The 26,037-nt window shown below is 64.1% G+C and overlaps 1 protein-coding gene across 2 annotated transcripts in view; it reads left to right on the top strand.

The window, feature by feature from the left end:
* The window catches only part of DOK7 (docking protein 7), a 34,004-nt gene that overhangs the window by 6,177 nt on the left and 1,790 nt on the right, over positions 1-26,037 (top strand). The window contains exons 3-8 of one of the 2 annotated variants that reach the window (XM_088836574.1): positions 3,422-3,652; positions 5,644-5,844; positions 17,844-17,963; positions 19,681-19,797; positions 20,589-21,268; positions 24,643-24,685. In XM_088836574.1, coding sequence (XP_088692700.1) covers positions 3,422-3,652; positions 5,644-5,844; positions 17,844-17,963; positions 19,681-19,797; positions 20,589-21,268; positions 24,643-24,685 — 1,392 coding nt within the window. Of the gene's footprint in view, positions 1-3,421; positions 3,653-5,643; positions 5,845-17,843; positions 17,964-19,680; positions 19,798-20,588; positions 22,036-24,642; positions 24,686-26,037 lie in introns of those variants that run through there. The other variant, XM_088836573.1, reaches the window with a different exon arrangement.

The following is a 26,037-nucleotide window of genomic DNA, read 5'->3' as shown; positions in this document are numbered from 1 at the left end:
CCTCCCCGGGGCCGCGTCCTGCCCCAGCTCGCGGGAGACCACGGCGGGGACCGGGTGACTCCTCCGGCCGCCATCGTCACCGTCTGTGACTGCGGGCGGCTTCCACCAGGCAGAAGGTGGGGGCTCGGCACACAGCCGTGCCCGCTCCCCCTGTTCTTACTGAACAATGAGACCGGTGACCAGCCTGGTGTCTCAGCTTCCAGGCTGCGGTGACAAAGTGTCGCAAACCAAGGGGCTCGAAACAAGAGAGGTGTGCTCTCTCTCCCGTCTGGAGCCTGGAGTCCGCAAGCAGGGCGTCGGCAGGGCCGCGTGCTTCTGCGAAGGCGCTGCGAGCGCTCTCCCGCCTGCCCAGGCTCCTGGGCTCCCGGACATGCTGCTCCGCGTCTTGTCCTCTCGTGGCCTCTCCCCTGTGTCCGTGTCTCCCCTCCCGTCTCTTACGAGGACACTCATCTCTAGATTTGGGGCCCCCTTGGACAATCCATCGAGATCCCTAGCCTGGCCACATCTGCACAGACCCTTTCTCCAAACAAGGGCGTGTCTGCAAGTTATGGGGGTCAGGACGTGGACACATCTTTTTGAGGGGGTCCCCATTTACCCCGCCGCAGACAGGTGAGGGCGTGAGTCCACTCTCAGCTCTCTGTTAAGGAGTAGGCTGTGAGCTGATTTCAGACAGAGCTAGGATCCAGGAAGACTGGACAGGCCGGGGGAAAAGGGTCTCGGGGACAGATGTTGGCTCTGGCACTCAGGTCCCCAAACCAGCCTTGCAAGGGCAGGCGTCTTTCCTCCGTGACAGCGGGAGGAATCAGGGAGCCATGGGGCAACCCAGGGGCCCTTGTAGCAAGCTGGACTCCAGACCACGAATCGGCAAACCTGGGGCCTGAACCAAATCCGCCCCGCCTCTTGCTTCTGTGATGAAGTTTTGTCAGAACATAGCCATACACGCGTGGTCTCTGGCTGCTTTCACAGTTAAGAGGCTGTGACAGGGACTTCCTGGATGGTCGAGTGGCTAAGACTCCACACTCCCAAAGCAGGAGGTGCGGGTTCGGTCCCTGGTCAGGGAACTAGCTCCCACAGGCCACAATGAAAGATCCTGCAGATCCTGACTGCCACTGCGAAGATCAAAAATCCCCAGGGCTACAGCTAAGACCCGGCACAGCCAGATAAATAAATAATGAACAGAAAAAACTGTGACAGAGACTGCGTGGCCCACACAGTGGAATATAGTTACTGTCTAACTCCTCAAAGGAAAGTTTCTGGACCCTGCTCTTGGCTACATCATAGGGAGCAGAACTCCTAGAAACAAAGGAGGTGACAGTCTTGCCCTGCCTTTGCTGGTCAGGCCACGACTGAAGCAAACGGTCTTTCCTGGGATAGAAGGGCCTCACCCTCATCTGTGCTGGGTGACCAGACTGTCACAGCAGAAGAGGACTGCCTTCGCGAGCTCACCTTGCTGGGTGAGGAGCGGGCAGACGGGAGACAGGGGACAGCCAGTCGCACGGCGACACCAGCGGGAGAGGCCGGCCTTGGTTGGGGGGGAGCAGCAGGAGGTGGTTGGCGTGTCTGGGAAGCAGCCTGGTGTGGGTGGCAGGGCTGTGCACATGCTGGGGCCCGTCTGTGGACACTCTGGTGCCTGCATGCTGGGCTCCTGTCCATGGCCGCCCAGGTGTCCACACGCCCGGCTCCCATCTGTGGCCGCCCTGGTGTCCACACGCCCGGCTCCCATCTGTGGCCGCCCTGGTGTCCACACGCCCAGCTCCCATCCATGGACACCCGGGTGGCCTCCCTTTGCCCACATGCTTCTTTGTTGAGAGTCTCTCTGTGCTTACGGTCTCCCCAGGCTTTTTCCTCTTGAGCCTCTGCTGACACTTGGGGGGCATTTCCATAACAACATGTGCCCTTTATGCCTCCCGAGTGACTGATTTTTCTCTGGGCTGGGCCATGCATTTCCAAGGGAGCCGTGCTCCGGAGAGAACATACCTGAACCTTCGGGTGGCAGGTGGGTTTCCGTGGGCTCTGGGGTTCTGTGTATTCCCCTGGGGTGGGCCGGTGGGTTTCCGTGGGCTCTGGGGTTCTGTGTATTCCCCTGAGAATGAAAACATCCTTGCTTTTTTTTTTTTTCTGACATAAGCATTTCAAACGCTAGGAACAGGGTCTCAAATAGGAAGCGAAGCCCCCATCAGAGGCCTTCAGTTGAGTTCAGTTCACTTCAGTCGCTCAGTCGTGTCCGACTCTCTGCGACCCCATGAATCACAGCACGCCAGGCCTCCCTGTCCATCACCAACTCCCGGATTTCACTCAAACTCATGTCCATCGAGTCGGTGATGCCATCCAGCCATCTCATTCTCTGTTGTCCCCTTCTCCTCCCACCCCCAACCTTTCCTAGCATCAGAGTCTTTTCCAGTGAGTCAACTCGTTGCATGAGGTGGCCAAAGTATTGGAGTTTCAGCTTTAGCATCAGTCCTTCCAATGAACACCCAGGACTGATCCTCTTTAGAATGGACTGGTTGGATCTCCTTGCAGTCCAAGGGACTCTCAAGAGTCTTCTCCAACACCACAGTTCAAAATCATCGATTCTTCGGTGATCAGCTTTCTTCACAGTCCTTGGACATTTGTAAATAGGAGTTTGTCGAAGCCAGCCTGCCCCGCAGGCTGGTATCCAGTCTGCCTGTGGCTGTGTCCCCACCTGACCACAGCGGTGTGTGCCTCCAGGACACGCAGTCCGCCTCGGTCTTCCCGGGGCAGGGGCTGACGGCGGCAGGCAGGAGGCACCACCCTGCTCTCCGTCTGTTGGCAGAGCTGAGTGTGGAGTCAGGCTCTGGGGTCCTGGTGTCCCTTGGGTCTGCAGGGAGACATTTCCAGTGTTGGGCGGGGCGGGGAAGTGCTCATCCCGAGAGGTCCTTCAGTGCCCGCCCCCAGCCCTCTCCGGCACCGACGAGGGGTCTTGTTCGCTGAGCTCGGGGCCACCTCGCACTTTAGGGTCTAGGTGTTCGCATCAGGCCCGGGACCCCTCACCCTCAGCAGAAGCCGGGTGGTGGCTGGGCGGGGTGCGCCTGCACTCAGGAGGGACGCAGGGGCCCCGACTCAGGGCGGCTCACCAGGGCCACGCAGGGGGCTCAGCCCCGTGTTTGCGTTCCGAACGGTGTCCCCCAGGGCCGGGGACAGGGTGCAGGCCCCGGCTGGGGGCCCGGGCCGGGTAGGCGGGTCCCTACCTGGAAGTGTCCCGAGCCCATTTCTGCCCACATGGCCCGTGGCTGTGTGGGATGGGGTACCTTTTGTACACGAGGGGCTGGAGGCTCAGGGTGCCCGGGGCTTGCTAGGGGCCGGCCGTGCCTGGAGCCTGGGTCTCTGGGGTGTTGGGCGGTTGATGCTGGGCACTTGGGGTGGTGGCCGCACTGACTGCCGCCCCCCGCGCCCCCCGCAGACTGCCTGCTGATGCTGGCCTACAAGGACAAGTCGGAGCGCGCCAAGGGACTTCGGGAGCGTAGCAGCCTGACGCTGGAGGACATCTGCGGGCTGGAGCCTGGCCTGCCCTATGAGGGCCTGGCCCACACGCTGGCCATCGTCTGCCTGTCGCAGGCCGTCATGCTGGGCTTTGACAGCCGTGAGGCCATGTGCGCCTGGGACGCCCGGATCCGCTATGCGCTGGGCGAGGGTGAGTGCGCCCGGGGACGGCCTCTGCCTGCCCTCAGGGGTCCCCGGGGGTCTCACCGCTGGGCTGCAGAGGCCAGGTCATGACTCCCAGTGGCTGATGAGCGCCCTCTGATCATCCGTGATTGGGGCGATGGTGGGTTCACGGGGGAGATGCCTCTTGAGTTCCCGAACTTGGCCACATCCATGTGAACTGGGGCCTTTAGCCTGAGTGAGTGGCTGCCTGACCCTGGAGCCCCAGGGAGGAGGAGCAGCCCCCCTGAGCCCCACAAGGGGAGGGTTGGTGCGGGACGGGGTACTCTCGGGAGAAGGGGAAGACCCAGTGCCCCCGCCCAGCCCCGCTGCCCACCCGGCTGGTCAAGCAGAGGCGGGCCAGCCCCCAGCTGAGTCATCAGGACCCCCAGCATTTTTTGTTGAAGCACAGCGAGCTCAGTGTTGCGTTAGCTTCAGGCGGACGGCAGAGTGACTCGGTTGTACCTGTGTATGTGTGGGCATGTGTGTGTTCTCTTTCGGGTTCTTGTCATTACAGGTTAGAGACACGGAGTCTAGCTTCTGCTTGTGCAGGAGGACTTGTTTACCTAACCTATATATAGCGGTGTGTACGTTTTAATCCCAGAGCCCTGAGTTACCTCAAAAGCCATGATGTTTTAACACAATATTTAAAGAGTTAAAAACGAAAGCTCGAAGCCCACGATGAACAGAAATGTCAAAATCTAAAGCAAAGCTGGTCTGTGAGTCGTCTTTAAGCCTTCCCGTCCACACCTGCCCCAGTGTCACAGCTAACCTGGGCTTTATTTAAGCTGTTTCACTCACCATGGACTTTTGGCACTGATTTTTGTTGTTTAAATCATTGTTAATATATCAATGACCTCGGCCCCTGTTTTGCACCCTGAGTAGGGGGCCTTGCTCACCTCAGCCCAGCCCAGCTAGGGGGTCAGCGACGCATCCCTCCTCCGGGAGCCCCCAGACCAGGCGTCTAGGGCAGGGGACACATGTGGACGGCCCAGTGAGGGGGCATGGGGACAGGAGGGAAGAGCCTCTTCCAGAAAGTTCTCCCATTGGGGTTCCCGCCAGTTCAGCCTGGCTCAGTGTGTGATTCCTCTTCTGCTAGGGTCGGGTGGGCAGGGGCCTGGCGCAGAGGCAGCCGGTGCCATGTCCGTGTGTGACTCCTCTTCTGCTAGGGTCGGGTGGGCAGGGGCCTGGCGCAGCGGCAGCCGGTGCCCTGTCCTGGTACCTTAGAAATCACCGGGATGCGGTGATGGGTCGCCGACCCCTGGGCCCCTGGGGCCAGGCTGTTAGGATCCTCACCCAGGGGCTCCTGCCCACTGCGGGTGCTTGGGTGGGCCCAGGGAGGGAGGAGGAGTCAGGGCTGGGGCTGGCCCCTCGGCTTCGGGGGGGACACGGGGCCGGTGGGCACAGGCCGGGAGACTGCTGTCCGCTCCTGGGCTTGGCTGCTCTGGGATGCACCCCTCTTCCAGGGTCCTTCCGAGGCTAGGGGGTACCTTGTGAGGAGAGAAGAGCTCACCACCGCCCTCCTGAGGGGCTTCAGGGGCAAAGGGCTGAGCCCAAGGCGGAGAGGAGGTATCGGGGAGCTAGTTGTCATGTTCAGCGCCAGGGAGACCCTCTCACTGGAGCAGGGAGTGCCTGGAGTTTCCTGTGTGTCCCTGCAGCCGGGCTGGGACTCTCCAGAAGAGGCTGGAGGCTGGGCCTCCTAGGCCTCCTTGTTCCAGCTGCACTGGGTGGGGGTTTTTCAGAGGAGGCGCCTGAGGCCTCAGACTTACCAGCTGTGACCTGTGTGCTTCTTCCAGAGCTTGCTGGGGTCGGTCCAGCCTTGTTAGGGTGGGAGGTGGGGGCGCTAAGGGCTGGCCCCCTGAAGACGGGACTGGTGGGGCCATGGTGCCAGGTGGCCCTGCCCTTGGGAGCTGACACCCGGGCTCCTGCTTCCTGGCTGCCGTCTACTCCCAGCAATACCCTGTTGCCCCTGCCCTGCCCCAGTGCACAGGTTCCCCGTGATCGTGGCTCCGGGCACCAAGCTGGAGAGCGGCCCTGCCACCCTGCACCTCTGCAACGACATCCTCGTGGTGGCCAGGGATGTCCCCCCGGCCGTGGCAGGGCAGTGGAAGCTGTCGGACCTCCGACGCTACGGGGCCGTGCCCAACGGGTTCATCTTTGAAGGCGGGACCAGGTGTGGATTCTGTAAGTACGTGGGCCATGGGTTTGCTGGCCGGGCTGTGGCCCCAGAGCCGGCCCTCCCACTTGCCCTGGCCTCTCTCAGGCCCACAGCGGCCTGCAGTCTCAAAGTGGCCGGCGCTTAGCCCCCAGCCTGGACCTTGCACTTCCAGCCGGAGGCAGGGGCTTGGGCCTGCGAGCGGGCACCCACCCGCATAAAGTTGGTGCAGGGCCGCCCGGGGGTGGTTCAGGGCCTGATCACAGGGCATCAGAGCTGCTCAGCCGGGAAAAAAGAGAACAGACGTGTCCAGTGAGGATATGCTGAGCGGACACTTTGGCTCTCTGGGCCCTGAGCCCCCACCCAGGCTGATGTCAGCAATGAGGGCTGAATGCAGGGGCCCAGCAGTGAGGGCGGGGGGATCCCAGGGCCGAGGTGGCATCTGAGGCCGGGTGAGTGCTGCAGGGAGCTGGCCTCTGGCCGGGAGAGGTTCGGCGGGGGGAATGCACAGGCCCTTGGGTGGAGAGTTTGGGGTGCAGGGCAGCAGGGGGTGGGTGTTCCAGCACCCCAGCCCACTGTTCTCCCAGTGAAGGGGGCCGCTGTGGACCTGCACTTGCTGTTGGGGGCGGGGGACAGTCCCTCTGCTCCTCTGTCTGGAGGGCCCGAGCCTGTCTGTGGCTGCCCCAGGCTATTGTCCGGCCGAGTGCCTCCTGCTGCGCCGCCCTGATGACCGTGGTCGCTGAGCTGGGCTGGAGGGTATGGCCTGGGTGGGGGCTGTGCATCACAAATCTGGTCAGCCCGGGACCCCAGATGCGGGTCAGGGGTGACGGACCCCTCCCTTGTGTGGAGGGCGATCGGGGATCCGAGCTGGAGGCTACGTCTCTCCACCTCCCCCCCACCCTCTCAGAGGAGCACGGATTGCTCCCCAACCCACAGCCTCTGGGGAGGACAGAGCCAGCCAGGGGCGCCCACAGGGCCCGGCGCACACTCTGTGTGGCCGGCGGGAGGGGGTGCCCCACCACCGCTTTCCGGAGCCCGATTGCTCCCCGATTTCTCTGGGTGCAGGGAACACACTTGAGGATGTGGTCCTGCTGGAGGCTGGGCCTGTGGCCCTCATTTCCACAAGGCAAGGGGGTGCGAGGCGGGACGGTTCTGGCAGCCCTTGCCTTTGACGGGACAAGATGTAAACTGCTGAGGAGCTGGGCAGACAGGTGGACAAGCAGGTTGGAGCTACTGCTGAGACAGCAGCCCGACTGCAGCCCCTGGATTTGGTGGTGACGGCTCGTCCTGGGCTCCAGGGAGCTTAGAAGCTCTGAGCTGCAGAGAGAGGTGGGGAGGGGTGACATAGCGGAGGTCCAGGCAGGCTGGGGGAGCAGGCAGCCCCGGGGCTGGCAGGGGGGCTGCAGCCAGAGTCAGAAGGCCTTGCGCGAGGCTTGGCCTGTGCCTTTTCCTGCCCGGGGGGTTTCGAGCAGGAGGGAGAGGTGAGTGCAGCTGTTGGACCATCCGCCCGGGTTTGGTGGGGAAGGCCCGCCCGGGATGCCATCCAGAGTCCTCTCCGCTGAACCTTAGAGGTGGCGGCAGCGGGAGGGTGGGGAGCCCTGGCCTGGCTCCAACCCCCTCCTTTGTATGGACGGTGGGGGGCAGCGGGCTGCAGCACGTTTGGGGTGTGTGGCCACCCTTCCCTCCTGAGAAGGGAGGGGCCCTGGAGCTGCTGGGGGCCCCGGCGGGACACCGACCAGCGTCCTGGCTGGACTGGTAGGACTCCCGAGGCCGAGACTCAGGCAGGGTGGCGCTGGTGTGTGCCCTCGAGCGGGGGTGGCTGGGAGGACCGGTTCCTTGGAGACTGTTTTATTTGCCCGGAGGTAATGTGATAGAGTCTGCTGGGTGTTTTTCCCCAGAGGCCTCAGAGTTTAAAACTCCAGCTCTTTGTGTGGGTGGGCTCTTTTTCTGACCATCGACGATTCCAGGCATCAGAAGTTGCAGGGCTTCCTGGGAGGGCGGAAGCTGCAACTCAAGCTGCTGAGTCCTGCCCGGGTCCCCAGCGTGAACTGTGGCCGGCTGCCCTGGGGCTTCTGCGCAAAGTCCGAGTTTGGGCCCTGGACAGGCTGGGCGGGTCTGCCCGGACTCGAGGGCTCCAGGGCGGACGTTCTTCCTCCCACAGAAAGTCTCTCTTGCGGGTCATCCTCTCCCCTCCAGGCTGTCTGGAGGCCCCTGGCCAACGCTGGCCGGTCAGCGGTGGCCAGAGAACACGGTGGGCGGGGCGGGGTGGCTGCCAGCCTTTCCCGACACTCTGCCACCTGGTGGGGCCCACGGGGCTCCATTTTCCTCCAGGGACACGACCCTCTGCCCCCGGTTCTGCCGGTTCGTTGACTGTCACCAGACTCGGGTGATGCAGGGTGGGGTAAGCAGGGACTGTGCAGCCCTGTGTGTGTGGTCAGAGCAGCAGGCCACTTGGGACGCTGGCCTCCTGGGAGGAGGGTGGCTGCTTCAGCTCTGGGGGCCACGTTGCAAATGACCACATCCCGGGCCTGAGAACGGCACAGTCTGCCCCTTCACCGTTCTGTCCTAATCAAGGTCGGGCCGGGGCTGGGCGGGTCCTCCCCACCTGTTCCAGTCCCCAGGGGCCCCAAGTGTGCCTAGGCTCGTGGCCACAGCCCTCCTGTCTGCTCTGGCTTCATGAGGTCCCACTTCATGTGGGACACAGGTCATTGGAGTCAAGGCCCCTCGATACTCAGGAGGGTCTGAGAGCCTTTTCCAGGTAAGGGCCCAGTGCAGGCTCCAGGATGTGAGCCTATCCTTTGAGGCCACCATCCAGCCTGTGACCAGGTCACCCCAACTCTGAAGCTGCCAGAATTCAGATCTCAGTGAGTCTGTGGGCCCCTAGTTGGAGCGGGGATTAGAGTCACCAGAAGGCTCTGGAAGGTTCTAGATGAAGGAGTTAACATCTCCTGCCCGGGGCAGGCCCCAGCCTGGCCCCTGGGCCCTAGAGCCAAGCCCCCAGACCACTCCGGAGAGCAGGGACGGGACCCCGGCCGGTTCACCCACACTGAGATAGTGGTGACTGGCTGTCAGGAGAGGGCCCTGGGGAGTGTGGGGTGGGGTCAGCGTCCTCTGTGTGTTGGGGAGGGGTTAGGGGAGGGGGCTCCGTGCGGCTTTGGGTACCCCATGGGTGGACGTATTCTCTCTGTGGCCTCCATGTGGACGGCAGCCTGATCAGATTCTTTGAACAGGAACCAGGGTCTCTGTCTCTGGGGTAGCAGTGTGTTTAGGGCTCCCGGGCAGGGGCAGGGCATGCAGATGGGGGTGGCGCAGAGATTTGGGGCACCCTCCACCCGGAGAAGGCAATGACAAGCCACTCCAGTACTCTTGCCTAGAAAATCCCATGGACAGAGGAGCCTGGTAGGCTGCAGTCCATGGGGTCGCTACGAGTCAGACATGACTGAGCGACTTCACTTTCCCTTTTCACTTTCACACACTGGAGAAGGAAATGGCAACCCACTCCAGTGTTCTTGCCTGGAGAATCCCAGGGACGGGGGAGCCTGATGGGCTGCCATCTATGGGGTCACACAGAGTCGGACACGACTGAAGTGACTTAGCAGTAGCAGCCACCCAGGACAGGCTCAGCCACAGGGAGAGTGGTGGATCCGGGGGCAGGAGGTGGGTGTCCTGCCGGAGCCGGGAAAGATTTGGGGAGGGCCGGGGGGCTTTTGCACAGGGCCTAAGGGGGAATGGAAGCTTCTAGGACAGGGAGCCAGGGGAAGTCCCCATCCCTCACATCGGCAGGTCCTGTCCAAGACATTTCTAAGGCATTTCCACTCCCACGTGAGCCAGCTGCGGCCCCAAGGATCAGGGTCCTTGACTGCTGAGGGACTCTGCGGATGGTGGAGGGCGGAGTCCAAGGCTGGCCCCCAGGCCTCTGTCCGCTGCTCCACCTCTCCTCCTCCTGGGCTCCTGGGGTTCAGACCATCCCATCAGCCCCTTGGGGAGCAGCGAGCATTGTAAATCATTTTTATAAAACGAGTGTTCAGTTCAGTTCCGTTCAGTCGCTCAGTTGTGTTCGACACTTTGCGACCCAGTGGACTGCAGCACGCCAGGCTTCCCTGTCCATCTCCAACTCCCGGAGCTTACTCAAACACATGTCCATTGAGTCGGTGATGCCATCCAACCGTCTCATCCCCTGTCATCCCCTTCTCCTCCTGCCTTCGATCTTTCCCAGCATCAGGGCCTTTTTCAATGAGTCTGCTCTTTGCATCAGGTGGCCAAAGTATTGGAGCTTCAACCTCAGCAACAGTCCTTCCAACGAGTATTCAGGACTGATTTCCATTAGGATGGACTGGATCTCCTTGCAGTCCAAGGGACTCTCAAGAGTCTTCTCCAACACCGCAGTTCAGAAGCATCCATTCTTCGTGGGTATATAAGTGAGTGTAGTGAGTGTATATATGTAACCGAGTACAGTGAAGTGCCAACACTTCGGCCACCTGAGGCGAAGAGCTGACTCTCTGGAAAAGGTCCTGATGCTGGGAAGGACTGGGGGCGGGAGGAGAAGGGGACGACAGAGGATGAGATGGCTGGATGGCATCTCCGACTCGACGGACATGAGTCTGGGCAAACTTCGGGAGGTGGTGGGGTCACGAGCAGTTGGGCTGGACTCAGCGACTGAACAACAAAAAGAAGTAAGTGAGCAAAGGGTGGTGCCCCGGGGCCGGGGGGACCGCTGTGCTCGCCCCGGGGTCGGGGGGACTGCCGTGCTCGCTCCGGGGCTGGGCCAGGGAGACTGCTGTGTTTGCCCCGGGGCCGGGGGGACCGCTGCGCTTGCCTGTGTGGCACTGCGGGGCCCTCGGCCGCCTCCTGTGGGCGTCGTGGTCCAGATGCCGGAGCTGCTGGAGACCTGGTCTCCAGCCCGGGAGTCTGGAGGAGCGGGGGATGTGTTCAGGGGATTCTCCGTGCCTGGCCCTGGGTGTGGGGTTGGAGTGGGGAGCCCATGCCGGGCTGGGAAGACTCAGGCTACGTTGAGAGGACATGGACATTTAGAGTCCTCGGGGGTGCGAGGGGAGCCAGGAGGGGCCACAGGCTCGGGAGGCTGGGCAGGCCCTCTGGGGGGGAGCCTGAATGGGGCCTCTGCAGGTTGAATAGGAGTTCAACTGAGCCTGGCTGCTGAAGGTAGGGTTGAGTGGAGGGAAGTCTAGAGCCCCCGTCACGCTTTGGACAGACTTACGGTCGATTTCAGCTCTCTGCCCCGAGGTGTGTGCTCTCTGGGCCGGAGTTGGGGCAGGATCTGTCACCTTTCTGCAGCCTGTGATGGCATGTGCAGCCGGGGACGGTTCTGGAGCCTCTGCGTGTCCAGGGAGGCCGAGGTCACTCAGGGTCAGGGAGAGAGGGACCCAAGGGTGATAGTCAGCCCGCGAGGCCCTGCAGGATGCCCTACCTAGTGGGGGGCTCAGATCCACACAGCAACCCTCAGCAGTGTGTGCATGCGCCCATTTACAAATGGGGACACCGAGGCACGGAGCAGCCCGAGACCTGCCCTCGTCTGTCTGTGTGAGCGTGGAGATGCTGGGGGGCCTGACCCACCTCACTGCCCAGCCCAGTGCCTCTTGGCACCAGGACTGAGTCAGGTGGGGCCCCTTCTGGCTCTCAGTGGCCTCCGGGACTCCTTCTCGGGCAGTTGGCTTCATTCTGTCTCCTCCCAGGCCGAAAAGCGGGCCCAGTGCATCCTCGGGGATGGGCAGGGTGGCCTCGCGGGACCATCTGGACATGATGGCGTGCAAGTCGCATCCCACATCTTCACGTGGGAGAAAGGTGGTCCGTGGGCAGGAAGTGCGGCTCACCTGAGGCTCCCAGGGACAAGCCTGACTCGTCTCAGCCTCTCCGAGCCTCAGTCCCTCATCTGCACCACCCCGGCTTCCTGTGCCCCTGCCTGGGAGGCGTGTGCCACGTGGTGACCTGGCCCCTGGCCCTGGGGTGCTCAGGCCTCGCCCTCTCCCAGCCTCCTGCGGAGATTGCCGGAGAGCCAGCAGCTTCGCAGCCTCTCGTGGGTCGGGACTGACCCCACCGGTGGGTCTCTGGCCAAGGAGTATCTGCTGCTGGTGCAGCCAGGTGCCTGGGCAGTGGGTGACAGTGTCCCCTAGAGGGGACCCCGAGTCTCACCCTCCCAGGGAGAGATTTCTGCTGGCCAGACTGGCCCTGCAGGAACTGGGTGGGTGGCACCAGCCCCCACTTCTGTGACGGCTCCGGCTGGCAGGTGTGCTTGGCAGAATTCTCCCAGTGGTGGGCACTCTGTCTGAGCAGTGTCCTTCCTACCCGGGTCTCTGAGTCTCACCATGGCAGAACCCGGGGGGCGGCGGGCGCCGTGCAGCGAGTGGGGCCTGGGTTCGGGCCTCCACCTGCTGTTCCCCGGCCTGCGCCTCAGCTCCCTGTCCCAATGCAGGGGCGGGGACACCAGCTGACCCGGTCCGCTGCCCTCCTGCATCCCCGGGGGACAGGGTGGTGGTGCGAGGGGCAGGCCTTCTCTGTGGCCGAGTCATTCAGGACACCGTTTCAGAGCAGGACCCTCAGCCAGCACTTGGGGAGACGCAGAGGAAAGCAAGGCCCCAGGCTGGCCCTGAGGGGTCCCTCACCTCGGCAGGTGGCCAGTGCATCCCTGTGGGGGTGGCGGGGGGAACACTGGAGGATGGTGGGTCACCAGCAAGTGGTCTTGCCTGGAGCAGGGCCTTGGAGTCGGTGGGCGACTGGGAGCTGGAGGCCAGCATCCACCCAGGGCCAGAGTCCAGGGTCAAGGCTGACGCCCCTGCTGTCTGCTCAGGGGGGGTTGGGTGCCCCCCTTCCTGTGTGCAGGGGGCGTTGTCAGGGTGATTAGGACAGGCTCCTGGCGTTTAGCAGGAGTGGCTCCGAGGACATGTGGTGCCTGGCTGGCTGCATCGTGCTGGGTGCTGGCGGGGTGGGGGTGGGGAGGCGGCTCGCGGGAGGGTGGGGCAGAGCCTGCTCTCGGGAGAGCCTGTTTGGTGTTTGCCCTTGGTGTGGGTTCACTGTGGCCACGTGCACACGATGCGCACTGCACCATTTAAGCCACTTCCGCAGTCCAGTGGCAGGGAGCACGTTCATTCACGTGGTTGTGTCCCCATCACCACCGCCATCCCCAGAACCTCTTCACGGTCCCGACTCTGTCCCCATCAGACACCAGCTCCGTGCCCCCTCCCTGCCCAGCCCCTACCCCTTACTCTGCTTTCTGCCTCTGATTTTCACAACTCTGGGGACCTCATCTAAGTCGAATCACTCGGGATTTGTCCTTTCGTGAGTGGCCTATTTCACGTGGCTCAGCCTCCTCACGGCTCACCCGCGTTCAGCAGATGTTGGAATTTCCTTCCTTTTTAAGGCTGAATCAGATTCCGCTGTATGGACGGACCGCATTGTGTTTATCCATCTGTCGATGGACACTTGGGCTGCGTCCACATTTTAGCTTTTGTGAGTGATGTCGCTGTGAACACGGGCAGGCAGATATCTCTTGGAGACCTTACTTTTAATTCTTTTGGGTGCGTGCCCAGAAATACACTTGCTGGATCAGTTGGTGGTTCTCGGTTGAATGTTCTGAGGAACTGCCACGCTACTTTCCACGCTCCTGTGCGATGTTGCATCCCCACCAAAAGTGTGTGAGGGTTCTAGTTTCTCCAGCCCCTCACCAGCACTTGATTTCTGTTTTGTTTCTGGGTGTTGTTTAAAAAGCACACCTGTTATTTAAGTAGGTTTAAATACCCACTCCTAGTGGGTATTTAAACTTCATTTCAGGTGAACGTATTTCATCGCGCTTTGCTTCTTTCTCCCCAGATAGAGGCAGAGACAAATGAAACTTTAGTTAGTAGATGTTTCACTCTATTCAGTTCAGTTCCGTCGCTCAGTCGTGACCGACTCTCTGCGACCCCATGAATCACAGTCTATTAGGGAACTGCAGAATAACATCCCAAGGCTCAGTTAGCTCTGCCAGCTTTCTGATTGATAACCAGTGCTTGTGTGGACGGAGTTTTCTAGAACCTTCTCAGCAAGAAAGTCCTTCAGAGTTTCTGTCCCCGACTGGCCTTTGCTGTGTGGTCTTTGCCAGCAGAGAGCGGAATTCTCTGAGGAGCTGGGGGTACCGAGATCCAGGGACAAAGGTCTGGAGACTGGAGATTAAAGCTGGGGATTGGCCTGGATCTAACCAGGCTCATCAGACATTTGAAGGAAGGTTTTTCTTTCTCACGGCTGGTGAATCTTTGATTTGAACGTGATGCTTCTCCCCTGGAGATATTCTTCCCTGGGAGCAATTGCATTTATGATGGGAGTGACATTTGCTGCACCCCTTATGACCCACAGTGTCTGTCTCCAGAGCGAAATGTGGCCGTGAACCCGCAGGGAGCTGCTTCCTGATGGGCAGGACGCTCTCCTCCAAATCTTAATTTTTCATGTTACTTATTGCTGGGAGACAGATACCTGCAAACCTTAGCACTGTTTCTGTTTCCTGGCTGCGACTCTGTGGCTCAGCGGTCTGCAGGGCTCCCTCTGCTCTGCGTGGTGGGCTGGAGTCACCTGGGCAGTGGCATTTGGTGGGTGGCCTCGGGTGTGGCCTGGGGCCCTGGTGCTGGCTACTGGCTGGGACGCCTCACCTCTCCTCTGGGCCTTACCTTTCAACAGGACAACCCAGGTGGCTGGTTCCAAGACAGGGAAACTGGGGTTGCCAGCTCCTCATGCCTGGGCCCCAAACCCTGTAGAGTGTCCCCTCTGCCACTTCCTGTGGCCCAGAGCCCAGGGGAGGGGACTGGCCCCGCTCGTGGGGGCTTCACAGACACAGATGAGAGAAGGTGGGTGGGGGGCGTGGCGGCAGCGACCATACCTGTTCAGTTCAGGTTCGTCGCTCTGTCGTGTCCGACTCTCCGCGACCCCATGGACTGCAGCACGCCAGGCCTCCCTGTCCATCACCAGCTCCTGGAGTTCACTCAAACCCATGTCCATCGAGTCGGTGGTGCCATCCAGCCATCTCATCCTCTGTCATCCCCGTCTCCTCCTGCCCTCAATTTTCCCAGCATCAGGGTCTTTTCAAATGAGTCAGTTCTTTGCATCAGGTGGCCAAAGAATTGGAGTTTCAGCTTTAGCATCAGTCATTCCAATGAACACCCAGGACCGATCTCCTTTAGAATGGACTGGTTGGATCTCCTTGCAGTCCAAGGGACTCTCAAGAGTCTTCTCCAGCAGCACAGTTCAAAAGCATCAATTCTTCGGCGCTCAGCTTTCTTTATAGTCCAACTCTCACATCCATATATGACAACTGGAAAAAACACAGCCTTGACTAGACGGACCTGAGTTGGCAGAGTAATGCCTCTGCTTTTTAACATGCTGTCCAGGCTGGTCACAGCCGTCCTTCCCAGGAGCAGGCGTCTTTCAGGCTCATGGCCACGGCCGCCGTCTGTGGTGACGTTGGGGCCCACCTGCACGAGGCGAGATGGGGCCAGGCTCTAGCTCTGCTCCCCTCCTCGCGGACAGACAAGCAAACGAGCACTGTGGAGACCCTTTCTTGGGGAGGGGCGTCTGGGGAGGGGCAGGGGCCTGGCTGCCTCCACGCCCCGCTCTCTGCATCCACACTCAGTGGGTGCCTCTCCTGGCCCCTGGCCCTGAGTTAGACACTGGAGGCCACAGAAGGCCCAGAAGTGGTCATGCCTGGAGGTGCTGGGCCTGGCGACCTGGACAGCATCCACACAAGGGAGGGACAGGGCCCCGGGGTCGGCCTAAGAGGAGGGGTCCCATGACAGTGCCACCAGGCGCGCAGGGGCGGGGCCAGGAGAGGCCATGTCACACCTGCAGTCTCAATAGGAGAAGGCTGGTTATGAGTGGCTGAGGGGTGTCCTAGGCGGGGGGACGGGCAGGGGGCTTGCGGATGTGGCCACCCCCGGGGAGGTGTTCCAGGTGGGCCAGGTGTGTTTGCTGCTCAAAGCCTGGGATGGAGAGGGGAGCCCGGGTCAGTGAGCGGTCGGCGCTGGGTCTGAGTGGCCTTGTCTCTTGGTCGCAAGGCTCGGGTGGGCCCTCAGAGACTCACGTCCCCTGCGGAAGCCCCTGAGGCCGCCAAGGAGATGGGGTGGCGGCCGGTGCGGGAGCAGGAGAGCACAGACGCCTGCGGAATGCCGCCGGCTCCGCTCCCTCCTGTAACACAGTTTTTTATAGTCGGGGGACTGGCTGTGCCACTGCTGCTGCCAGCTGACCGTAAGCTTGGGATTAGAGGCCTGGCCCCAGCTGAGCGGGGCGGCCGGGACAGGGCCTCCTCCCTGTCCACCCGCTGTCGGCCAAGGTCCCGGCTTGAGTTCTTGGTCAGCACCACCCCCAACCGGGGCTGGGAGAGAGAGAGAGAGAGACCCCACGCAGCCCTGTGGGCAGCAAGCCTCAGGGGGGCCCCTGGAGGGGGCCCTGCGGGCGGGAGGGGGGCGTCCTCACTCTGCTTCTGGTTGGGGCTCCATGGTGCCCGGATGTGCGCCCCCGGGCCTCTGTTTCCTTGTCTCTCCAGCAGGCAGGTCACCAGCTAGGGCCCTGGGGGGCTGCCCTTGGGCACAGCAGCATCGCCACGTGTGGGGCTGGCCCGGGGCCCTGGAATCCGGGGCAGGCAAGCGTGACCAGGCCGGTTTTACTGTGCCGCTTCCCCGGCCCGCCTGCCCCACCCCGAGGGCCCTCCTCCTCCGCGCCGGGGGCCGGCCTTTCTTTGGGCAGAAGGCGGTGAGGCACGAGGGATTCTTGGGCGGTGATGCCACGCCGGGCGCTGGGCCCGCGGGACCCGGTGTCCCCATTCACGCGGTCGCGGGACTCCATTCACGCTGGCCTGCTCCCCTGCTGCCGCTGTCCACCCAGGCTCCCTGCAGGTCCAGGCGCCCCCTCCTCCTCCCCAGCCCTCCCTGCCCCCCGGGAACAGGATCCTGGCCGGCCGGCCCCTCCGTCAACAGCAGTTATCAACAAAACTTCAGTCACGAGAACAGAGAAGACTTTGGTTTGAGCCTCACCCGAGGACTGACCTGTAAGCCTGCTGGCCAAAGGGCTCTGCAGAAGCAGGGTTTTTCAGTGGCTTTATTGGAGTTTATCTCATCAGAACAAAGAACATTAAAGAAGTCAGGGTTCCATGTTTTCACAGTTCCTCTTCCCCCTAAAAGAACAGACCGGCCCGTGCCCAGTGAGTCAGCGTGGCCTTGGCACCTAGGGAGGGATCTCACCTGGACGGAGGGCCAGCACTGTCCTCTTTAACATGGACGTTCTTTACGTCTGGTCAGGGTGTCCTTTTTTATGATCAAAGCAGATGTACAGGGTATGTTTGACAGGCTGCAAACAGGCAGCTTCAGTTAGCATCAAATTCACGTCAACTCCTGCGTGAGCCAGAGTGTCCTTTCTGTATCTCAAGATGTGAGTGTTCCCTGGACCCTCTCTGTGGGTGGGAGTGGCGGGGTGGTGGTGCTCCAGGGCCCCCCACCCTGAGAACATGCCTGGGAAGAGGAGAGGCCTCGGAGAGGGCCAGGCCGCTCAGCACGGCCCCAGATGAGGAAACCAGGCCCCACAGCTGCCTCCTGGGGGGTGCACCCGCCCCCCCTACCCCTCAGAGGAGCGCAGGCCCTGGGGAGGGGCTGCCGGGCACTCTGTGCAGGCAGGACGCCCCCCTCGGCCTCCGGCCACCCTCCGCCGTGGCCCTTGTCCTTCAGAAGTCACCCGGCTCTTCACGCTGGCCTGGGAGACAGGAGACGGCTGACGACCGGGGACCAGTGGGCAGGACACCCTCCCCCACCCCGCCCGGGCTGCTCAGCCTGGCCTGGTGCCTGCAGGCCTGGGAGAGCCATGTGTGTCACAGCCTCCTGGGCGAGTTGTGCGTTTTCCCCAGGCGGGGAAGAGGCTCGCGTCGCCCTTGTGCAAGGGTTGCCGGGGACTCGCAGGTTTGCTTGGCTTCTGTGGCAGCCTCCACCTGGTGGCCAACGCCCACCCCGTGGGGGTCCCATGCCACCTGGCCAGGCTGACACTGGGGTCCATCCTCCCTGTGCAGGGGCCGGGGTCTTCTTCCTATCCTCTGCCGAGGGAGACCAGATCAGCTTCCTGTTCGACTGCATCGTCCGAGGCATCTCCCCCACCAAGGGCCCCTTCGGACTGCGGCCGGTTCTCCCAGGTGAGTGCCTGGCGGGCGGAGGGGGTGCCTGGCCTGGCTGGAGGGTTGGGGTGGGGGCGCTGCTGCTGTGAGCCCCCGCTGGGCTCCCGGGGTTAGGGGCGCTCACACCTGCACAGCCCCTTCTTCACGGGACGCTCAGAGGCCGCGACTTCAGGGCCGGGACAAGTGACCGCGGCCATGCTGAGCAGACCATCACAAGGCCAGAGCCTGGAGCCCCCAGAGACCTAAGCGGAGCCTGTCTCCCAGACCTGGCTTGGAGCCTCACCGGAGGTCGCTGGGGTCAGCTCTCTGGCCCTGTCTGAACCAGTGTTTGGACTGGAGGCCGCCTTGTGAGGTGGGGTCTCGGTGTCCACACGTCGGGGTGGTGGGGGCGGGGGCCGCCGGACTGAACTGGCCTGGCTTTCTCCCCGCTTCCCTGGGGTGGGCGGGGCACCCCCTCATTCAAGAGTCCAGGGCCGGGAATTCTGCCGTCCGCGGAGGGCATGCTGGCCGGGCACTTCCTCATACCAGGTGAGCTCTGTCTCCCGCTCGGGGACAGCCGCCCTGGGAGGGACAAAGGCAGGCCCTGGGCATCGCCGCTCCCCGGGACCGAGGCCCTCTGGGCAGTGGTACCGGGGACTGCTGCTGCCGCCCTGGTCCCCATGAGGTGGTGCTTGTCTCCTGGTCCAGGTGGGAGACCGAGGCCTGCGTTGGGCATCAGGTGGTCACTGAGCTCCCAGCTGCAGCCTCCTCGCCTGAGCCCCACAGCCGGACGGGGGTCAAGTGGGCCTTCTAGGGAGGCAGGGGCTGTACCAGGTCCCCCCTCTCCCCGCCTCAGCCCCTGGGCCCCCAACCTCCGCAGTGAGCCAGGGGGAGGTGGGGGTGATGAGCTGCAGGGACAAGGCTCCTAGGACCAGAGCCCCACTGCCCAGGCTCTGCTGGGTGGCATGGCTGTGCCCTCTGCTGGCACCTTCCTGTACTGCACCCACAGGTGTGGTGTGGGTGGCGGGGATGGGGAGGGTGTGGACAGGGCAGGGGTGGACATGTCGGGTGTGGACGGAGCTGGTGGGGCTCTGCTCTCCGAGCCTGGCTGGCGTCCCACGGAGGCGCGTGATTCTCAGGGACTCTTGAGATGTGGCGTCCACTGGGTGTGCAGCCTTAACACTTGGGGATCTTGGAGTGTCTTGCCCAGCTGACCGCGGCTTGGCCAGGGCCCACGCAGGCCCCAAGGCCTGGAGGCAGGGCCTGCCTCAGACAGACAGAGTTGCGAGGAGGAAGGGAGAGATTAGAGTTCCAAGGTCCCCCCTGCTCTGAGTATGTGTCCTGTGTGTTCCCACCTGGGCCCCATTGTGACTGGGGTGCAGACGTGAGGCCAGGCTCAGGGAGGGCGAGGGGCAGACCGCCGGCTGCAGGAGGGTGTCCTGGCATCCTGACCGCCCCCATGCAGGAACTGTCCACTTCGGGCCAGGGACATCGGCTGGTGGTTGGGGGGCTGTCCTTTCCTTGGGCCCAGGACACAGGATGGTGGCCGGGGGACGTGCATGGGGATGTTTGGAGTACCCTGAGCTCGGGGTCCAGTGACGGGTGTGCAGGCATGGTGGGGGCCTCCCAGGGGCTCCGTCCTGACGTTGGGGCTGGACCAGGGTCCACGCAGCTCTGATGGCATTGGGGTCACGGGGAGGATGCTGCCGGTACAGGCCTGGGGCCGTGTCCTCACTGACACCCTGCTCTGTTGCAGACCCAAGCCCTGGGGGCCCCGCCCTGGAGGAAAGGGTGGCGCAGGAGGCCCTAGAAGCCCTGCAGCTGGAGAAGCGGCTCAGCCTCCTCTCTCACTCCGGCCGGCCGGGCAGCGGAGGTAGGGCCGTGACCCGGCTGAGGTGGGGGGAGGTCCGGTGTCCCTAGGGCTGGGGCCACTCCTTTAAGCCCCAGCTCCAGCCCTGCCCCAGCTCCTGTCCACCCCTCTGCCCCCCTCACACAAGGGGCCACACTCACCCAGCTCCAACCTGGATGCCTACTGGGGCGTGGTGCTGCTGCAGAGTCGGTTGGTGGGCTGGGTTTGAATTCTTTCCCGCCCACCCGCGACATGGCCGGGTGAAGCGTGGCTGCACCATCTGTGCCCACAGGGGGCGCCCGAGGTGTCAGCTGCTGGGAGCAGAGCACCCCCCCTGCCCCTCCCCCGCTACTGTGGTTCATGGGGAGATGGACGAAAGGGGCTGATGACCCTTGAGGAGTCCCTGCAGCTCTCGAGAAGGGGGGCCACCCCCCGGGCTGGGGGCGGCACCGGGGTCTCCTGGGCCAGGGCAGGGGAGCCCTGCAGGCCCTCTGTCCTCTGGGGTGGTCGACAGCACTATGGGTGCACGCTGGGGACAGCGGCCCTTCCAGGCCTCTTAGCAGGGGTGCCAGGGGCTGCCGTCTCCTTGGAGAAGGGGCTCACTTCTGGTTCCCAGGGCGGCGGGCCATCCTGGGGGGCGGAGCCTGGGGGCGGGGTCTGGGGAGGGGATGTGTGAGCCGTTCGGTCCTGTGATGAGCTCGAGCCCTCTGCAGGGCGGGGGCCTCAGGGGCCAGCCCCCTACCCAGGTTCCCCGGCCCCGCCCACCTGAGTGGCCAAGCCCCTCCGCAGCCTCAGCCCCGGGCTCTCCCACCCAGGGGACGACCGCAGCGTGTCCAGCTCGTCGTCAGAGGCCAGCCACTCGGACGTCAGCGCCAGCAGCCGGCTCACGCCGTGGCCAGAGCCGTCCTCGTCCTCGGCCAGCACGTCGCAGGAGGGCCCCGGGCTGGCTGCCGCCCAGGCCCCCGGGGACGCCGCGCTGGGCGCCGCCAGGCCCGCCCCGAAGCCGCTGCGGCCACGGCAGCTGCAGGAGGTCGGCCGCCAGAGCTCCTCGGACAGCGGCATCGCCACGGGCAGTCACTCCTCCTACTCGGGCAGCTTCTCCTCGTGCGCGGGCAGCAGCCTGGACGTGTGGCGGGCCGGCGACGAGCTCGGCTCCCTGCTCAGCCTGCCGGCAGCCGGGGCCCCAGAGCCCGGCCTGTGCGCCTGCCCGCCCGGGGCAGCTGAGTACCAGGTGCCCAACGCCCCGCGGCCACACTACGACACGCCCCGCAGCCTGCGCCAGGCGCCCCGGGACCAGCCCCCCGCCGCGCCGGGCAGCCCCGACGGGGGCACCGCGCGGGACTCGGGGTGTACCCCTGGCTGGCCTGGCGAGAGACGGCGGGGACCGGCGCCAGAGGCAGCGGCGGGGGTCAGCGACCCCTGGGAAGCAGGCACCCCCCACGCGGGGCCCCCTCCCGCGCTCTTTTCCTCGTGTCCAGTCTGCGGAGGACTGAAGGTAAAGCCCCCTCCCTGAGGGTGGCGGGGTCCGGGGTGGGTGCTCAGCTCTGTGGGCCGAGCCCGGGGTCGGGGTGGGGGCCCAGCCTGCAGGGAGGGCTGTGTCCTGGGCAGGTTCGGGGAGGCAGAACCCGAGGGCTTCCCTGGGCCCCTCGACGTGCATCCCAGGAGCCTCCACCTGCCTGGCCCCTGCGCCTCCTGGCAGAAGTTGCACCCGCCTGTGGCCCGTCCTTTGAACAGGACCCCGAGGCTCAGGGGGCCTGCTGGCTGGCCGGGGTCTGCTCTTGGGACCCTGGCAGCTCCGTGGCTCACTCACAGCGGCCTCTTGTGGGTGGGGAAGGGCAGGGTCGGGCTCATGAGTCCTGAGCCCCAGGACCACCCTCCCTACCCCCACCTACTCCTGGCGGAGCTGAGGGCCAGTGGTCAGGACCACAAGGTGCAGGCTGGGGACGCCCATTCCCGTTCTGGGGCCCCAGGCACTGCGTGCGCCCTTGGGGGCGGCCTGCTCGCCTGCATGGAATTTGGCTGCGTGGCCTGCTGTGTCCCTTGGCGCCGTGGTTGGTTCTGGACGCCCCCGTGGAAGACAAGGCCCGTGGCCGCCCATCTGGGCTCCGGCCGGCGGGCGTCCCGCACTCAGCTCACCTGTAAATGTTTCGCTTTGTACCTTCACTGTCGGCTGAAGACCGTTTGTTGCTCTTTTCACATTTTTAAGACCTGACACCGTTTGTAAGACCTTCTTAGACTGGAAATAAAATTGTTTTTTCTTACCGTCTTGTCGTTTTCCGTGTGGCTGGCTATCTCTGCCTCCTGCCCTGGCCCTGCCGTTTGGGGCCTTTCACTGTCTCTGAAATCCGGGGGCCTCCTTTGGCCCGCGGGTCGCAGCTGCACAAGGTTTCGCCTGTCTGGTTGGCCTTAAGCCTGAACACGCCGGAAGCATGAACCAGGAGAGTGGCCTCGGACAGCCCCTGGGGCCCGCGCATGCGTGTGTGGTGTGTGTCCGCGTGTGATGTGTGCATGCGATTGCGTGCGTCTGCGTGTGTGTGCCTTGTGTAAGAGGCGTGTACGCAAGCGTGGCATGTGGCGTGCATGCGTGTGTACACATGTGCATGCACTTGCATGTGGCGTGGCGTGTGTGCACGTGTTGCATGTCCGGTGTGGTGTGTGTGTGATGCGTGTGTACCAGGTGTGCGCATGTGTGCCCACGTCTGCACGCGTTCACTGGAGACCACAGCGCAGTCCTCAGTGGTCCGCTTGGGCTCAGGCAGGTGGCTCCCTGTGTACAGGGAGGGTGGACCCCTGCCACCTTCTGGGTCAGCGAGGGTCCTGGCTCTGAGCCTGAAGCGCCCCTGTCTCCTGTCTACCCTGTGTGGGCGGCAGAGCTGCCGGGACACCCCCATCACAATCTCCCTGCACGTCCTGGGGGGCCACGTCTCACCCTTGTTCACTGCCTGGTGGGGACCCGGGTCCCAGGTTCCCTGGGGGTGATGAAAGCAGGCTCTGACCTGGCCCCTGCAGGACTGCAGTGGGAAAAGCAAGCTGGGGGATCTCTCCCATCGGAGCCCCCCGCCGATGGGATGGCAGTGCTGCCGGCCTGGGGGGCCGGGGACTGGCGAGATGAGGCGTCTAGGGGAAGCTTTTCCACGGGAGTTGTCACCATGCACACCGCTGCCGTCTCCCCCCAGAGGGCCTGCTGTCCTTGCTGCAAACGAGAGGGGGCTGGAAGCGGCTGGAGCCACAGGCGGGGGGTTTTCAGGCTTGGTCCCGTGGGGCCGCCCCTCTAGCAGAGCCAGCGGAGGCCCTGGCGGCCCAGGGAACCGCCCCCACATGAAGCCAGGAGGGCTGGAAGGCAGGCCTCCCTTCTGCCGGCCCCTGCCCCTCGAAGAAGTCCTGGCTGTGAGTGCTGGGCTCCTCGTCCAAGGCTGATAGCTGGGATTTTGGGGAAGGGCCGTCTTGGGAGCGAGGCAGGTGGGGTGGACTGTGGGCAGCGCTCGGGGTGGGGGACCCAGGCTGGGGTGGAGCAGGCAGCCCAGGCCTTCCAGTGGGGGCCCTGGGCCGGGGGAGGCAGGGCCCTTCATGGCAGTGGCTCCTGACCACGAGGCCTTTTGGGGAGGTTCCAGAGGAGGCCCAGCCCCCAAGGTGACTGCGTCTTGGTCTCCCCTGAGCCCAGCGTGGCCGAGGGGACCGGTGGGGGCGGGGACATCTCGCCTGGTGGGGATGGGTGGGCCCTAGGACAGCGCCTCCCCACCACGAGGCTTCCAATTCACCTGTGCTCATCTCCGAGCCCACGGGGCGGGTGATAAAGACATCCCTGCCCCTTCCCAGAGGGAAGCGTGAGGTCATAGGATGGGCCTGGGTCCCTGGGCCTCGTGCTTCTGACTGGGAATGCCTGCTCCCTGCTCCCGGGGCCACCAGAGAGCCCTCTGCATCCCACCGGCCATGTGTGCCCGCCTGACCGACCCCACCTGGTCCCAGCCCCCAGGGAGGGCGGACGGGAGGGGTTGGTTTGCCCCCCCCCCAACCCCTGGCTGCATCGTTGGGGCTGCATGCCGTGCTTGCAGTACTGGCCCCGGGAGTGGGCGCTGCTGTGGGTGGGGCTCCCAGTGATGGGGGCTCCCGAGGGCAGCCGGCTCTCGTCCGGGGTCTCTGGGTCAGACACACTTTCCCTGATTCCCGGAGCCTGCCCGGGAGCCTCTTCACAGGTGACGGGTCCGGGCTCCTAACAGGAGCCGGCCTGGGGCCAGGGCTGGGGTGCTGTGTCCTGAGTGTGGGCAGCTCCTATGTCCCCCTGAAGAGCGGGTCGGCTTCTGTACCCCTGTTCCAGCCCACAGTCCCTCAGGAGGCCCCACTGCCAGGCTGCGCCCTCAGCCGTGCCGGGGTGCTGAGTCCAGCCCTGCGGGGGCCCATCTCCTCCTGGGTGTGTGAAGCAGAGCCCCAAGCAGTGGTGACCGTGCCCATGGTGGGCCACCCTGCCCCTGCCTGCTCAGCCCCCAGCTCTGAGGTCTCCAAACAGCCTTCCTCCTCTGGGGGGCCCCTCTGTACCTCCAATCAGATGCCCCAGAGTGGCCACCCTGGAGACTGGGGGCCTTGACTTATCTCACAGGGCCCCCAGGAGTGGCTCACCCAGGGTGTCCTGCTTAGAGCAGGTGGGCAGTGCCCAGGGGTGGCATGACAAGCTGGCTACGAACCTGCTGTGAATGTCTATCATGGCGTGGCTGCGGGCCACATCTGGGGCCCTGAGGTGCCACCACCTCGCCCCACGTGGGCTGTGTGCGTGTCAGGGCGGGCGGGGCCCTGAGAGGGGCAAACCCGAGGAGCCCGACCTCTGCCCGGGGTGGGGCTGGGCGGAAACAGCTGACGTGTGTCTCCTTGGTCTAGGCAGCTGCTGCCGCGCCCCCTGGGCTCCTGGTGACGCACGCAGGTAGGCCTCAGCCTGGGCACCGGCGCCCACCAGCCTGGGGAAGGGACGTGTGGTCACAGTGGCTGTGGTCATGGCCCAGCCAGACTGTCTGCCAGATAGGACATTGGGGACAGCGGGAGAGGGGGACGGTGGACAGCCCGACAGCAGCCCGTGGCTGGGTGGGCCCTGGCTGGAGTTGGGGAAGCCAGGCAGCAACTGGGGTCAAGGTGGCTGAGTGCATCCAGCCTGCCGAGGAGGGTGTGTGGGCAGGGCCGCCGGGTCCAGGGCTGGCCTGGGGCCCCAACCTTTAAGAGGGAGCCTGTCCCCCGGGGGATAGAGAATGGAGGTGGTGATGGCCCAGGGGAGCATGGTGGGAGGGGGCCCAGGCAGGGAGTTAGGGGAGATACGGGGTCTCCTCGGGGATGCCCCAGTACATGGGGACAGCTGGGCAGAGCTGGCTCTGGGCTGGGAAGGCCTGGGCAGGTGGGAGGGGCCGCGGCTGGGGGCGGTTGGCCTGGCACGGCTGGGGGTGGGGGGGTCCACTCTGTGCTTGGTCTTCTCAGAGCATAAAGGCCACCTCCAGTCTGGGAGTGGGGGGGGGTCCTCACAGGCTTAGGTCTTTGCCTCTCCTCTTCAGGGGTGCGTGCCGCCTGTTTGGGGTTGGGCCCTGTGGGCCAAGCAGGGTGCAGGCCCACCCGCAGTGGAGGGGGCAGGAGGGGAGGGTCAAGGTCATGGACATGCAGGGTCAGACAGTGGCCATGGGGGAGCCCCATGCTGGGCAGCGTGTGGGTCCCCTGGTCGGGATGGGGCTCTCAGGACCATCCTTGGATGACACGGGGCAGGTCCTGCATGCCGCCCCCGCCCCTTACACCCAGCACAGGCTGTGTTCCCGGGAGTGGCATCAGGATCTGCTGGGGGACAAGGAAGCGCTCCTCTGGGTAGGGGGCTGGGGGAGCAGGGGCTCTGGGTCTGGGAGGCGGCAGAGGAGAATTGGAATCAGGACGGGGAGGAGACGCCCAGGCTGGTCTGGCCGGGCCTGCCGCGCGGCCAGGGAGAGGCCAGGGCAGCCCCGTTCCACCTCTGCTTGGCCCAGAGAGGGCGCGGAGCGGTTGCGGAGATGCTGGCGAGACGCTCGGAGGCTCAGGGAGGGAGACAGGAGGCCAAGGGGAGTCTGGCGGAGCCAGGGCCGGGGGTGGCCTCCAGGGGGCACTCCCACCCCATGCAGGCGGCCGGGATGAGGCAGACTGGCCTCTCTGGGCTGCCACAGCCCTCCCTTCCCGCTCCCGCTCCCACCGCGGACCCAGCCCTAAGGCCAGACGTTGAGTCCCGGGAAGCTCATCCCCCAGGCCTCAGGTCAAACCCCAGCCCTCCCC

The sequence above is a fragment of the Moschus berezovskii genome, chromosome 5, assembly GCF_049115385.1.
Source record: "Moschus berezovskii isolate FMDL1 chromosome 5, NW_MosBer_1.0, whole genome shotgun sequence".
Classification (NCBI taxonomy): domain Eukaryota; kingdom Metazoa; phylum Chordata; class Mammalia; order Artiodactyla; family Moschidae; genus Moschus; species Moschus berezovskii.
The sequence above is the reverse complement of the archived record's forward strand: the minus strand, read 5'-3'. Positions and strand labels throughout refer to the sequence as shown.